General features: G+C 32.7%; 3 protein-coding genes across 5 annotated transcripts; 2 read left to right on the top strand and 1 right to left on the bottom strand.

Annotated features, from left to right (window-relative positions):
* Positions 1-5,105: 5,105 nt before the first annotated feature.
* On the top strand, positions 5,106-7,861 carry LOC143184384 (X-ray repair cross-complementing protein 6). Its single transcript, XM_076386579.1, has 9 exons — positions 5,106-5,522; positions 5,607-5,778; positions 5,875-6,316; positions 6,398-6,476; positions 6,591-6,828; positions 6,901-7,062; positions 7,175-7,405; positions 7,468-7,655; positions 7,728-7,861. The coding sequence occupies exons 1-9, from the start codon at positions 5,355-5,357 to the stop codon at positions 7,836-7,838; spliced, it is 1,791 nt and encodes a 596-aa protein (XP_076242694.1). The 5' UTR covers positions 5,106-5,354; the 3' UTR covers positions 7,839-7,861.
* On the bottom strand, positions 7,858-10,322 carry LOC143184386 (antichymotrypsin-2). Of its 3 annotated transcripts, none has more exons than XM_076386581.1 (8): positions 10,267-10,322; positions 9,472-9,593; positions 9,230-9,409; positions 8,949-9,159; positions 8,667-8,881; positions 8,433-8,612; positions 8,230-8,365; positions 7,858-8,144 (listed from the first exon to the last, which is right to left on the bottom strand). In XM_076386581.1, the coding sequence occupies exons 2-8, from the start codon at positions 9,547-9,549 to the stop codon at positions 7,981-7,983; spliced, it is 1,164 nt and encodes a 387-aa protein (XP_076242696.1). In that variant the 5' UTR covers positions 9,550-9,593; positions 10,267-10,322; the 3' UTR covers positions 7,858-7,980. The 3 variants fall into 3 exon arrangements, with proteins under 3 accessions (XP_076242696.1, XP_076242695.1, XP_076242697.1); XM_076386580.1 differs by lacking the exon at positions 10,267-10,322 and adding an exon at positions 9,689-9,815; XM_076386582.1 differs by lacking the exons at positions 9,472-9,593; positions 10,267-10,322 and adding an exon at positions 9,924-9,981.
* A 287-nt stretch (positions 10,323-10,609) lies between these two features.
* Positions 10,610-13,475, top strand: Vps52 (vacuolar protein sorting 52). The gene is made up of 9 exons (XM_076386578.1): positions 10,610-10,960; positions 11,042-11,217; positions 11,299-11,683; positions 11,760-11,942; positions 12,013-12,138; positions 12,208-12,392; positions 12,473-12,557; positions 12,616-12,819; positions 12,900-13,475. Exons 1-9 carry the CDS (start codon positions 10,727-10,729, stop codon positions 13,323-13,325), a joined length of 2,004 nt encoding a protein of 667 aa, XP_076242693.1. The 5' UTR covers positions 10,610-10,726; the 3' UTR covers positions 13,326-13,475.
* Positions 13,476-13,828: the final 353 nt, after the last annotated feature.

Here is a 13,828-nt window from a genome sequence, read left to right as displayed (position 1 = left end):
TAAAACAGACGAGGCGCCTCGCTACGACCCTTTTATACCGAGCTACCTCCACCTCCTTCGTTCTCCTTCGTCGTCCTCTTTCTCGACCGAGTATTACACCTTCTTCGTGCTCTCCACGTGGCTCGTTGCGTTTTCTCCCTTTCTTAAGAACGTGCATTGTACCTTCGCTAAAAGGACCACGGACGTTCGGCTCTTTATCAGGGGCGTGCACATTTTTTTAAGCCTTCTTTTGCACGATTTGAAAGTCGCCGGTGATTTGTATAGTATTTCTGTCTGATACTGTAGCCTAAATAATTTTAATTTACGTCAATTGTTTAGGTATTTGGTATATAGTTTTTTAAATGTGATGTAATAGTTTTAGATGTGTTATTCTTGGGGGACCACTATCTCTGGATCCGCCACTGGAGTTTATGGACTGAAGACATCCGGGATGCGACAGGATATCGAGAGATCTGCTGCATGGGTGTCTTTCATTCAAATTTATACTCTTGCTCCAATTTTCTTCACTCGTTTCTGCGATCGGGTTCCTGTGTTTGAAGATTCCTGGCATACATTTTGGGGCTTCAGGAAAAAACTTTCGTCTGATTATTTTGCTTTCCTTTGATGAGTTTACAGGGACTTTTTGAAAATTTATTTTAAGATCCTGTGCCTACGTTTTACCCTCGTGCAATTCACGAGTGATTAATTATTGCTCTGGAATCTGTTCGCAACAAGCATAATACTCACTTTAATCTACTGCTTGTGTACTAATTACTGAGGCTATCAGAGGATTTCCTGGCTATTGATGGAAATATTAAAAATAAAGTGGCGCGCTTCGATGAGATTGTATGTTAAGTGAAGCTTTCCAATTATTCTCATTTCTGAAAGTCGTCATTCATACGTGGATGTAATCTACTGCTAACGATTCTAACTATCGAATTCATTTTTGAAACGTCGAATTATTTAACGGTAACTGGCTTCTGTAACTTTTATGGCTAATATGCCGTTATAATAAGCATGGTATTATGGGTGCAGATCCATTGTATTTTAGCGTCATACTTTATGATCCTGAAAACACATTTGATTTGATACGTGTTTGAGTTGTTTACAGGCCTAAGATTTTCACTTTTCCAATTCATTCACATTTTAGCGCCAAAGCACTTGATTGGTACTTAACTATTCATATTTAAAATAAATATAAATATTCTTGATTTGTAGAGTTAATCGATTTGGCAAATCAGTAGTTCATTTATTTTGCACGATAATTATAATTCCAATATCCAGGAATATATCGATACATGATACACTAGAAATCGAAAATATTATCGTTATTAGTCTAAAAAAGTGATTGTACTGCCAGTGCTGAAGATTGTTTTATCAGCATAGAACTGAGTAGAATTATCAGTCTTGAACAGTGTGTACTGTAGCTGTTTGCTTTCGAAGGCGGGAAAAAATTGATAGAAATCGATGGTTTCAATCGAAAGTACGTAAAGGTATGCAACCAGCCGGGAATGGTGTGATTTAAGCCGAACGAAAATCCGGAATTCTGTTTGAGGACGAGGAGCGAAAGCAATGGCTGATTGCTGGAGCGATCGTCTAACTGTAAATACTGGGCAGCTTCCTCTTTGGTCTAGCTACTGATAGATCATACTCCTTGCATTCGTCGATTCGATTTTTGTTATAACATATCCCAGTTTATCAATCGACATCACGTTACGATTTCACAACTGGATTTTTTAATGCCTTATATGAATGGCAAAAATTGATTGCTTAAAGGTCCCCCTATTGATTTACAATTTATCTGAGATTAATTATTAAAGCGATCGTTTGATCATTAAAACAGTTTCTCTAATAAAATTCTAAAGTGTCGTGGAATTGAGTAAAAGGTATCATGACTTGCACCTTAACGAATGTGGTCAATTAAAAGACGTGTAAGCGTGTTCTGAAACTGAATTAAATTCATTTTCTCCAACACTTGTTTAGAAAATAGTTGTGTCTTCGTATTGCAGTTTAGTAAATTGATATATTGAAACAACATGAAACGAGCAAATTTCCTTACAAAAATGGTATTCTTAAATTAAAAAAAACCAGGTTCCTTGCCTCAACTAAGTGCCTCTGAATTACACTAATGCTTCAAGACTATGCACCAAAGCTCGATAGAAGTGTATTATGCTGGAGTTGCAGACTTCTGACAAATACTGAGACATTTCAGACATACTAATAAGACACCAGTGTCATCACCTCTACAATAAATTCTGTAGCTATGATCTTCAAAAATTCGACCAATATATCTGTACCTGAGAGCCAACTGACCCAAGTTCTTTCTTCTCATTTTTCACAAAACTTAATTTTAAAAAAAATGACCTAGCTTAGCCTGACTCTCAGATACAGAATTTACCAAGTTATCCAGGTATTCATATGACTCGAATACTAGGGGACAGAAAAACCCTCGATCGGTTCATGTTGTACCAGTTCCTGTCTCATTATTCGCACAATCGATCGGCCAGCATTTTATGCGATGCGCGAGTCCGTCAGAATCACCGTGTCCGTCTCGAATCTCCATTCGGTCGGAATATAGGATTTGGTGTCACAACGCGCCAAGGAAGTAGTCCGCGGCTTCGTGAATTAGTAATCAGGATGTGTGTCTGCGACTGGGGAACACATTTTCGTGTACGCTCAGCCACAGGTGGTGGGAGGATAGAGAATGAGAGAAAGAAACAAGCATGGTGGGGGAGCGAGAGAAATGATGGGCAGAGTAACAGCGACAGGTGAAGGGGACGAGGGGTGGGGAGGCGTGACGAAGGAAAAAGAAAACGAGATGAGCGGGAAAGAAGAGGAGAGAGAAGGAATCGGATGAGAGACGATGACGGGATGAAAAATTGAAAGAGAAAGTAAAAAGGAGAAACAGAGAAGAATGAACGGGAGAGAACTAATTGGAAGAGGAATTCGTGTGAGAGAAAAGTGGTCAGAAACTCAAAAGCGGTCAGATGTGGTGAAAGAGTAACAGGACATAAAAAATAATTTAAAAAGGGTAGGAGAACTTAACATTTGTTCAAGCTACGAAGCAAAAAATAGTAAAATAGACTCAAGAATCAATGAAAATATTGTAAGAAATGTTTTACAGAAATTGTAAACGATGAGAAAACGCGGGGATAGGAAGAAATTTAAACGGCAAGTATATCTGCTTTCAAAAAAAAGGAGGGGCTTGATAAAAGCCAATACTCGTGAATCGTTCGATAGAAGACTCACACTGGCATTCTTCGGTGTGTCGTTCGCCTCGGGAATGTCATTTATTATTCATGGATTGAGCGAGAATGTGCTGCTCCCGAATTCCCCTGTTCAAGAATTCAAATTCGTAGTCCCCGCGGTGTTTTAAACGCGAAAAGTCGACAATGAACGCCAGCGAGATTTTTTACTTCGATTATGCAAGTTTATTCGAGAGGATGGTGTAACTGCTTAAGTGTTCCCATTTTAAGAGATCAATTTATGAATGCTGAGAAGTATGGAAAAGTTGAGAAATCTATTTTGGGAGCCAGAGGAATTTGTCAGAAACGTTAGAATATCACTATTATATTGTAAGTGATAGTTTAGAAGAACTGAGGTCGTTTACATTATTCTAAATCAGAGATTAGTAATCAGAAGCCCGTACAAATTATTTGTGCGACCTACTTTCAATCATTTTTGTGATTAATATGGTATATATATATGATCTCACAAAAAATACTTTAAAAAAGAAAATGTATCATATTAGACTGATTATTTTGACGACTGCCACTTGTTGCACAGAAGAGAGTTATGTCATGATTCATGATGTCTGAAATACCGACTTTGTAATATATTGCGCCATCTGTACAAAGGAGTGGTGGTTTTATGAACTATTAACCCAGCTACCAAAGTCGGTAAAGCACCTGTTTTATCGACATAACAATTCAAGAGTGATTACAGAGACCTCTGTCCATAAATGACAGTCAAATGAATTTTTTTGAGACGCGTTTGCAAAATGATTAACTTTCAATTACTGTGCTGATGAAAAACAAAAAGAACTCACTCAGAGAAAGCTAAAAATTAATATACCTTAATTTAAGAAATTTAAGTAAGTAAGAAAAATAAGAATTCATACAGCAGCCACAAAGGGCGCAAAAAGGCAGCCACAAAGGGCGCAAAAAGGCAGCCAAATGGGGCGCCATATAATTCACTATATTATTTCATCAAATAGTATTTAAAACCTAATAAAATGTTAATATTTGTGTAATTATGAGACTCTAGTATGGCGTGGTCAAACAATCTAAAGAACCAGCGTATAAATGAGAGCTCTAGCAATTATTAAAAGATCCTTTTAATTTACACGAAATTAAATATCAGAATATCAATACTGCTATACGCTCTCATATACGATTGTATTCTGTGATAATAATTACATTTAGTACACCAAAAATATGTATAATAGCAGAGTGCATGTGAGAAATTCTTAAAGCAAAAAAACTACGGTCACACTCACTCACTGGTGTTTCCTTCGGAGTCTCTTTCAGCGAATAACAATCACAGTTTGTACACAAAATCAGAAAATATCGAAGCCAGAGGCTAAAGAAATCGAAACTGAACATGATGAAAAAGAATTAAACTTCTGTTTTAGGAAAAAGCTAAACTGAAATCGCGACACGATCTCGACGTCTGAACAGGCGCGAAGAAACTGAAGCGGCGCTACAGCATATGCGCAATAGCATTTTCGTGGCGCTGATCATGCGCGGTACCAATCACGTGACTGTGCACATGCGCCGTAGTAATCATAAGGTTACGATACAAATACTTTTAGATTATTTACACAAATATCATTTATTTATGATACGATAATATCGTTTAATTATGATAACCAGTGAAAATATGAACGATTCACACACGTGACTCTTACTGTGTCCATAAATGAAATGATGCGCGTAATTTAAACATCCAAGTATTTCTACTAATTTTTTATATTAATGGCGGGAAAGTATTTGCGAAGTACGTGTGACAAAAAAATTTGTCGAGTGATAGATCTATTCTACATTTTATTGATGACGACACTAAGTAGCATAGGATGATTAATCTACCTTATATGTTGTCTATGGTTGCGCAGGAGTAGTATCATACTGTGCAGTCTGTAAGATTCAGCCGCCAATTTAATAGTTTTGATATGACACCTTGTATTGAACTTAGTGATTAGTTGTTATTGGTTATCACCTTTTGATATTAACTAGTCGAGAAAGTACAATAATAAAAAAAGTAACACACGTACATACGTATTGTGAAGTATACAGTACCTAGATAAATAAAGACGAAAGAGAAGTCGCACATAGTAAGGAAAGCTTTAAAATATAAAAGATTTATTATATTACAAAATGACATCTTTTATGGACGACGAATTTGAGAGTCAGGAAGATATTGAAGAGGATCCTAAAGAATTATATGGTATTCGAGATGGTATACTTTTCATAATTGATGCCACACCTCCAATGTTTGAAAATGATCCAAAGGAGGGAATTCCATACTTTTTGCAATGCATAAGGGTACTGTAATTTAAGGTCTTCGATGTTGTTTTTCCTATGCATCACATTGTTTCTTGTTATATCAATTTATTATCTGTGGTTTAGAAATACAAAGATATTCTGAAAGAAAAATTGGTTTGGAACAGACAAGACTGGATGGGCTTGATATTATTTGGTACTGAAAAATGGGATACAGATTCAGAAACAAAATATGTAAAGACTCTACAAAAATTAAAACTTGTTGCTATAGATGATTTAAAAGAAATAATGAAAATAGGTAATTTTAAAGATAGTTTACTAAATTTTTTGCTATTTACTATACTAAAGTACTTTAGAAAGAATTGAATAAACTGTTACTGTGTTTCATGTTTAGATGAAGGAAAAAAGTGGGAATATTATAAGGATAATGCTTCTTCTATGGTTTATCCATTACATGATGTGTTATGGTATGCTGCTAGAGCATTTTCTTCCATTAATATAACTATGCCAATGCGAAAAGTACTTCTCTTTACATGTCAAGACAATCCTCCTTTGACAAATAAGGATGAACAGCATAGAATACGAGTACAGGTAGCAAGTTACAGTGATACAGGACTTCAATTGTCTATTATTGGTTTGGGCAAAAATTGGAATCATGATATATTTTACAAAGACTTGGAAATCTTGTCTGAAAAAGTTGACTCTGAAGATTATGAAAGGGAATCACTGGAAGACTTATTGGCACAAGTAAAGTTACCATCTAGAAATATGGCAAGACTACCTTGGAGGCTTGGAGGAAATGTGATTGTAGATGTAGCTATTCGTAATATTTCTGTGTAAGAAATGAAGTTATTCTGTGTTTCTCTATATTAATCAAGTTTCTGTTAGTATTGTAACACATTCCATTTCATTTATAGTAAAACTCAGTCTGTAAAAAAAGTGTCCATGAGCAAAGCAAGCAATGTTCCATTGACTCCATATAGATACTTAGTACAGGTTGGTGACAATATAGTAAAAGTACAAATTTGGAAATTTTTGCAGTACTTAACATTTAATTTAACAGGTTCAAATTTGTATTATTTGATATCTTTCTTTACATAAATATTTTAGAAGGAAGAGGAAAATGAAGAAAATAGTCTTTCAGTAACACCAATTTTTGAGACTGACATAAAAAAGTGTCAAAAATTTGGTGGTAGAGAAATATATTTTACACAAGATGAAGTGAAAACTTTCAAAAAAACACGATCACCAGGCATTGATTTAATTTGCGTGAAACCTATTTTTTGTTCGCCATTATATCATTTTGGATCTCCTTATTTTGTCACACCTAGTAAAAGCAATCGCCAGGGTAACTATCTACGTATACCGAAAATAGTATCCTATAAAATTATATTGAAATATGTATAATTTTTCGTTTCAGATAATAAATTACTGTTTGGTGCATTGCTTAATAAATGTGACTCAAGGGATTTAATGATAGTATGTGCAGTAACAATAAGAGAGTGTTCTGCAACAAATCTGTTTGCTATGATACCAAGTGCAAAGACAGGAGGATTTTATTTATATAAAATACCATTTAAAGGTACATATTCATACATTATGCTTAGTATTTACAAGAACCTTTTTAGGCTCCCCATATTTTTTGCAAAAAAATTGATATTGAATAATAATAAAAATGAGCAATTCTTTTGTAGAAAACGTTCGACAAATCAACGAAAAGTGTAAAGAATACATATATGACCAAGATAATCATAAACCTCCAAGTGATCCAAATGGAATTGAAGTGTTAGAAAAAATAATTGAGAAATTAACAATTGAGTATAATCCAGATCTGTTTCCAAATCCCAAACTTCAAGTACAACTTCAAAATATAGAAACCCTGGCTTTAGACTTTGAGCCACAAGATCCTCCACCTGACAATACTTGTGAGTTAAATTTTTTAAGTATGAGCTAAAAAATATAATATAATTATAAATCTTATTTTTAGTACGAGATCCTAACGAAATGCGTGAGCTCATAAAGGATCTGTTAATTAAATATCATGAGATATTTCAAGTAACCGAATGCACTGACGCGCCACCAAAAAAGAAAGCTAAAAAAGCTGATGACACAGGTAGAGCTCCTATAGTATTTTACACTGAAGAAAAGATTAGAAATATTGCAGAAAAAAGAGAGGTACGTTGATAAAAAAATACGGACTAATAAAACTGTGATTAAATAAATTTCACAAATTCATCTTTTCAACAGCTCAACAGTTACACTGCGCTACAGTTGAAAGAAATGTTAAAAACTTTGAGTTTGAAAATGTCGGGAAAGAAAGACGAGTTGGTCAATAGGATTCTTGATTATTATAAGTAAAAATTATTAAGACAAAGAATGCAGTTTACTGCTCACAGTGTTTTAATGTTTGTAACTAAATTTTATATTAATTTGTATGTGTAAAATAAATGCTTAAGGTATTAAAATATTTATATAAATGTAAATATTATTTTTTATAAATTTATAACTCATCTTTTTCAAAAGTAACGTTGTGTTTTATGTCTTTTACACTTCCGATAAAAAGTGGTATATTATTTGGTTCATATTTAATTATAAACATAAAAGGCCGATCGACTACAAATTGCTCTGGCATGTCTATCATGCGTCGAAGCCTCATATGTACAGCTGAAAGAAAAGGCATTGTACAATAAATGTAAATAAAATCTATATCGAGTGTATACATATACGTGCCCATAAAAATTAAAATCACCTGTTGCAGCTGCAGCTTCAGTGCCTTCTTCATTAACTTCTATCATTGCTTTATGCAAAACTTTGCTGACTTTCAGCGGTACATTAGAGAGGCGATTAAAATTTGCTTTGTCTTCGAACATTGTGTTTAGACCAAGCTAAAAAATATAAGCGAGATTAATTAAATTTTTTAAATGTTTTATGTATGAAATGTGTCATTAATACCTTGCGTAAAATGTTTTCCAAATCTACTGTGAATTCTATTTTAAATTTTGGAAGATACAATTCAATCTCAGTCTCAAATTTCGATGTATTTGCAAGTATTTCCCAAGAAAAATGAGTTTGTATATGTGAAAGACCATCCACTTCATTTGGTAATATTATAATCATTACAATATCCTTGTTCTGTAATACATTCATTAAGCTTTTGACATAATAGATTCATACATCTAAACATACCATATATGGAATTTCAATAAACTTTGCTCTCAGTGATGGTATTTCACCATGATCATATTTAGACTTGTTGAACATTGTTGGTATTAGCCTTTTCTCATGTTTTGTTACATAAAATGCTTTCTTTTGTGTATTCTTTGTATCAAATTTGTTTAACCATGCACCATTAAAATAAATTGCATTTACAAGTACTAATCTTGTGTTTTCATCAAAGTCACCTGTAATCATTAAATAACGTTAACATCATTGTTATTATTAATCTTAAATATTTAGATAAAAACTCACCTGAGGATATAAGATTGTCTATCTTGTTATTTGTTGTCTCTTTAATCCAAGTATTAATTTGCTCAGCTGCATGTACATTATTTTTAAAATTTAATGTTGAAATCATAGATTGATACATGTCTGTTCCTACAGCTGAAAATTCTGTTAGCATCTTAAATCCTTCTTGAAGGTACATTGCATTTGCAATGTGTAATTTAACATTTTCCAATTCCTTATAAATACATAAGTTTTTATGTTATATTATATTCAATTTTATTTTAACTCTAGTTTGGTAGTCTTACATTTAATGCAGCTATTAAAGATGCATAATGATTTTTTATGGCATTTTTTTCACGATGACAGAGACCACTGACAAGTTCATCTAAAGTTTCTGATTCTGCTCCATGAGAAAGTAATGATAATATCATATGCACACTTAATGGTGAACTAACAATATTTTCATCACTGGTAAAACATAATTCCTAAAATTAACAGTGAAATGGTTAATGTGTTAAAAAATCTATTAGCATATGTTTTCACTTACTTTGTAAAAAGCTTTTGCGAAATCATTGCAAGATGCAGTCAAATCTGTATGAACTATACCTTTGCTGCTTGAAGTCATGTTAGATGATTGTGTCTTTGTTATGACAATAAATATATTTAAAACTAGAAAATGAGATTAAGATTGTTAACATCCGATTATTAACATTTGATGAATTTTAACAATCTACATATTTTAAAGCATGTAACAGAAATATCACCTATGAATACAGCAAACAACATCATTGCTGTCGTGAGATATCGATATTAAATAAATTAATAACAGAGCTTATAATTATTGTAATTACGAATAAACTACAACATTGAAATACATAATATGAGAATACATGTTCAATAATTTACGAAACTGTCAAATGCAGTCAAATGACAGCTTTGAGAAGGGGTTATGTTTTGACGTTCTCAAATCAAGAAGAGAAAAACAGGATCACTACTTGCCAAAAATAAAATAGCTGTTAAAACGTCGAAGCAAAGCGCGCGATAATATTTAAATTTGTATAGATCACTAAAAGCAATATATTCTGTTAATTTTATATATTTGTATGATTAATATTTTTCCATACTATTTTTAAACTATGACGAATTGTCCACGTCTACACATACGTTCATAAATTCTCAAAAACGAATAAAAAGAATTGAAAATTATTAGAAAATTATATGATTGATTCGAAAAATTTTGCTACTGTAAATTACAATTACTTATGTAAAACATTGCATGAAAATAGAAATTATAATAAAGCTGATAAAGAAATATTAAATAATAAATGTTATTCAATAATACCTTTTCCTAATGTATCTAACAGATTTGAGATTTTATGATCTGTAGAATTTCTAGAATAGCTGCAACTTATTTACAATGAGATTAAGTGAGGCAAGTTGTTTATTTAGTGCTCTAATCGTATTTATAAATTGTAAAAAATTTGATTAACCCGCGGTTATTGAAACACTATAGTCATCTGAAGGTGATAACCTCAAACTAATGGAACTAACCCCTATGGCCATCTAACGACGATAACTGTGAACTATCGAGCATTAATCGGTATCGCCATCTAACGATGACACTAAAAAAAAGATGGCAGCATTAATTTTGCAGTACAAGATGGCTGAAAACTGTTTCACGATGACGTTTCGTAGTTTCAGCTCCGTCCTTTAGGTTTATGAGTTACAATATGCAACGAGGAAGGTTTTGCTAAAATATATATAATAAATAAATTATTTGAGAATCGAAACAAGTTCGAAAAATGTCGGGTGAAATTGATATCTTCGATGATAATGAGGTAGCCTTGCCTCAGGATCTCGGAGATGATGTTGTTCAAGAAGTTTTGAAAACTGGCACAGATTTACGTCAGTATTCTAGGCAGATCGAAAAAGAATTGAAGGAGGTTGAAAATAAGTCTATTCAGGATTATATCAAGGAGAGTGAAAATATAGCTAGCCTTCATAATCAAATCGCTGCGTGCGATAATATTTTAGAGGTTAGTCATTATTTGTCAACTGCTTGTCAACTGCTTGTCATACATACTGTCATCCTGATTGTCAAACATATTTTTTTGCAGAAAATGGAATCAATGTTAATGAGTTTTCAATTAGATTTAGGAAGTATAAGTTCAGAAATACTTTATCTTCAACGTAAATCTGTAGCAATGAGCCAGCAACTATCTAATAGACAATTAATTAGAGGTCCTATTAGTCAATTTATTGAAGATATGACAGTTTCAGAAGCTCTAATTGCGTAAGTATTGGATTGGTAATTGGTGGTTGAAGTATTCTAATTTTTCATTTAAAAAAGAAAGAAAAATGTTCACCTTTGCAGCGGAATTATGGACTGTCCTGTAACAGAAAAAGAATTTCTGACACAATTGCAAACACTGAATCACAAGATAAATTTTGTAAAAGAGCAAACCTTTAAAGAAGCAAAATCATGCTTAGATGTGAAAGACATATTAGAAAAATTGAAAGTAAAAGCAATGGCAAAAATTAGAACATACCTTTTGGAACAGATTTATAAATTCAGGAAACCAATGACTAATTATCAAGTGCCCCAGAATAATATGTTAAAGTATAAGTTCTTTTTTGAATTCATCTTAGCAAATGAAAGAAATGTAGCAGAAGAAATTTGTGGAGAGTACGTTAGCACAATGAGTAAAATATATTACTCTTACTTTAAATCGTATTCTTCAAGACTGATGAAATTGCAGGTAATATAAAAGTTATTCAGAAACTGATAATTAGGAATAGACTTTGAATTCATTTAAAGCTTCATAAATTATACAGTTTGAGGAAGGAGCTACTAAAGATGATTTAATGGGAGTGGAAGATACTGCAGGAAGAGGCATCTTCCATAAGACTACATTAAAACACAGAGGTACTGTGTTTTCTATAGGCAATAGAGGTGAGGTCTTAACTTCACAGTTAGAAGCACCCATAATTGTACCACATACTGCCTCTAAAACAAGGGTGAGCACAAGAATTAGTACTACAGTAATGAAATAAATATAAAATTCTAATTATACCTCTTTTGCTATAGTATCATTATGAAGCCTTGTTCAGAAGTGAACAGTATGCCCTTGTAGATAATGCTTGTCGCGAATATTTATTTTTAACCGAATTTTTTAAAGTACGTGGTGCGCAAGCGATGGATATTTTTAATCAGGTAAGTATCCTTATATTTTACTTTTAAAAGAGATAAAAATGAATGCCGTAAATACATGTACCTTTGCAGGTAATGGGAAAGACATTAAATTTAATGGTAAAGAACCTCCAGTCTTTTGTGGATGATTGCTACGACACAATTGCCTTATTTCTCTGCTTACATCTAGTAATGCGTTATCAACTCACCTGTCATAAAAGGGCAGTGCCTGCTTTGGACAGATATTGGGACAATTTGACATCTGTGATTTGGCCTAGGTATTAATAAAACACTATTATTAGTAGTATACTAATTACTCCCTTAATTTAGTAGTTTGCTTAAAATATGTTTGTTCCAGATTTGAATGCGTTTTTCAATTAAACATTCAAAGCATAAAGGACTGCGATCCGCTGAAACTCAGTAAAGAAACTGGCCCACATTATGTAAGTTTTACTCCCAAAAAAAAATAATTTTAGATATGTCTAAAATATTTGCTTGCAGATTACACGAAGGTATGCAGAATTTAGTGCTGCAATGGTTAGTGTAGTCGAAGGATTTCCTTGTGAAGGCGCAACACAGTTATTGGCGGAGTTGCGAGAAGCTGTTCAGTGCTTCCTACTGCGAATGGCAACTATATTTCCTAATAGAATTGAGCAATTAGTTTTTCTGATCAATAACTACGATTTAGTTCTTGGTGTTCTAATGGTAAGGGAATATATTTAAAGTTAGTATAAAAATTGTGTCTCCGTATCAACATTATAGTTAATTATGATTTCATATTTTAGGAAAGAACACGGGATAACTCAAAGGAAGCAGAAAGTTTCAGAGATCAATTAAACGCACGTTCCGCGGAATATGTCGAAGAAGTTTTAAGTCCACACTTTGGTGGCATGATACAGTTAGTCAAGGAATCAGAAGTTTTGATCGAAAAAGGTCAAACAGATGATTTAAAGAGACAAGAAGGAAAAGCTTTAGCTCTTGTACAGGCTTTTACAAATAATTGGAAACGAGCATTAGAAGAAATTAATCGTGAAGTGTTGAAATCTTTTCCTAGTTTGGTACTCGGTACAGCATTGGTACAACGTGCAATGACACAATTAGTGCAATATTATCACAGACTTCATAAAATTCTACCACCGAATGCGCGTGCTCAGTTGACAAATATTCATCATATAATGGTCGAAATTAAAAAATACAAGGCGAATTATTAGAAATTCTAGAATTACTATATTGTATGCAATTATAAATAAATATGTTCTATTTGTAAACTATTCATTAGCTGAAAATAAAGATAATTTTATTATAAATGTAACTGTACCATTTGTATCTTTCCTATGTGACTGGAAAATTGATAATTTATGAAAAACTGTACATTTATTTATAAAATAATACATGCTACAATAATACTATATCATAGTAATGTATAATCATTTTATACAATGATAATTAATTTTAATTAAATTAGTATTTATACGAGTATATCTCAAAGTATGTTTTTCTTATACAATTTCGTAGTACCTATGGCAAATCTCATTGATTTGTTAATTATTGAATCCGTAATAATCCTAGAGTTCCATTCCTATTTTTCTGAAAATAAGCTAGCAACTTTTTAAGATTCCAAAAAATTGTATCAAATCCATAATTACACTGAACACACGAATTTACAAAATACTTAAAAATAACAAAGCAATAACTTATTACAGTTCACAATTTA

Source organism: Calliopsis andreniformis, chromosome 10 (assembly GCF_051401765.1).
Source record: "Calliopsis andreniformis isolate RMS-2024a chromosome 10, iyCalAndr_principal, whole genome shotgun sequence".
NCBI classification, from domain to species: domain Eukaryota; kingdom Metazoa; phylum Arthropoda; class Insecta; order Hymenoptera; family Andrenidae; genus Calliopsis; species Calliopsis andreniformis.
The sequence above is the reverse complement of the archived record's forward strand: the minus strand, read 5'-3'. Positions and strand labels throughout refer to the sequence as shown.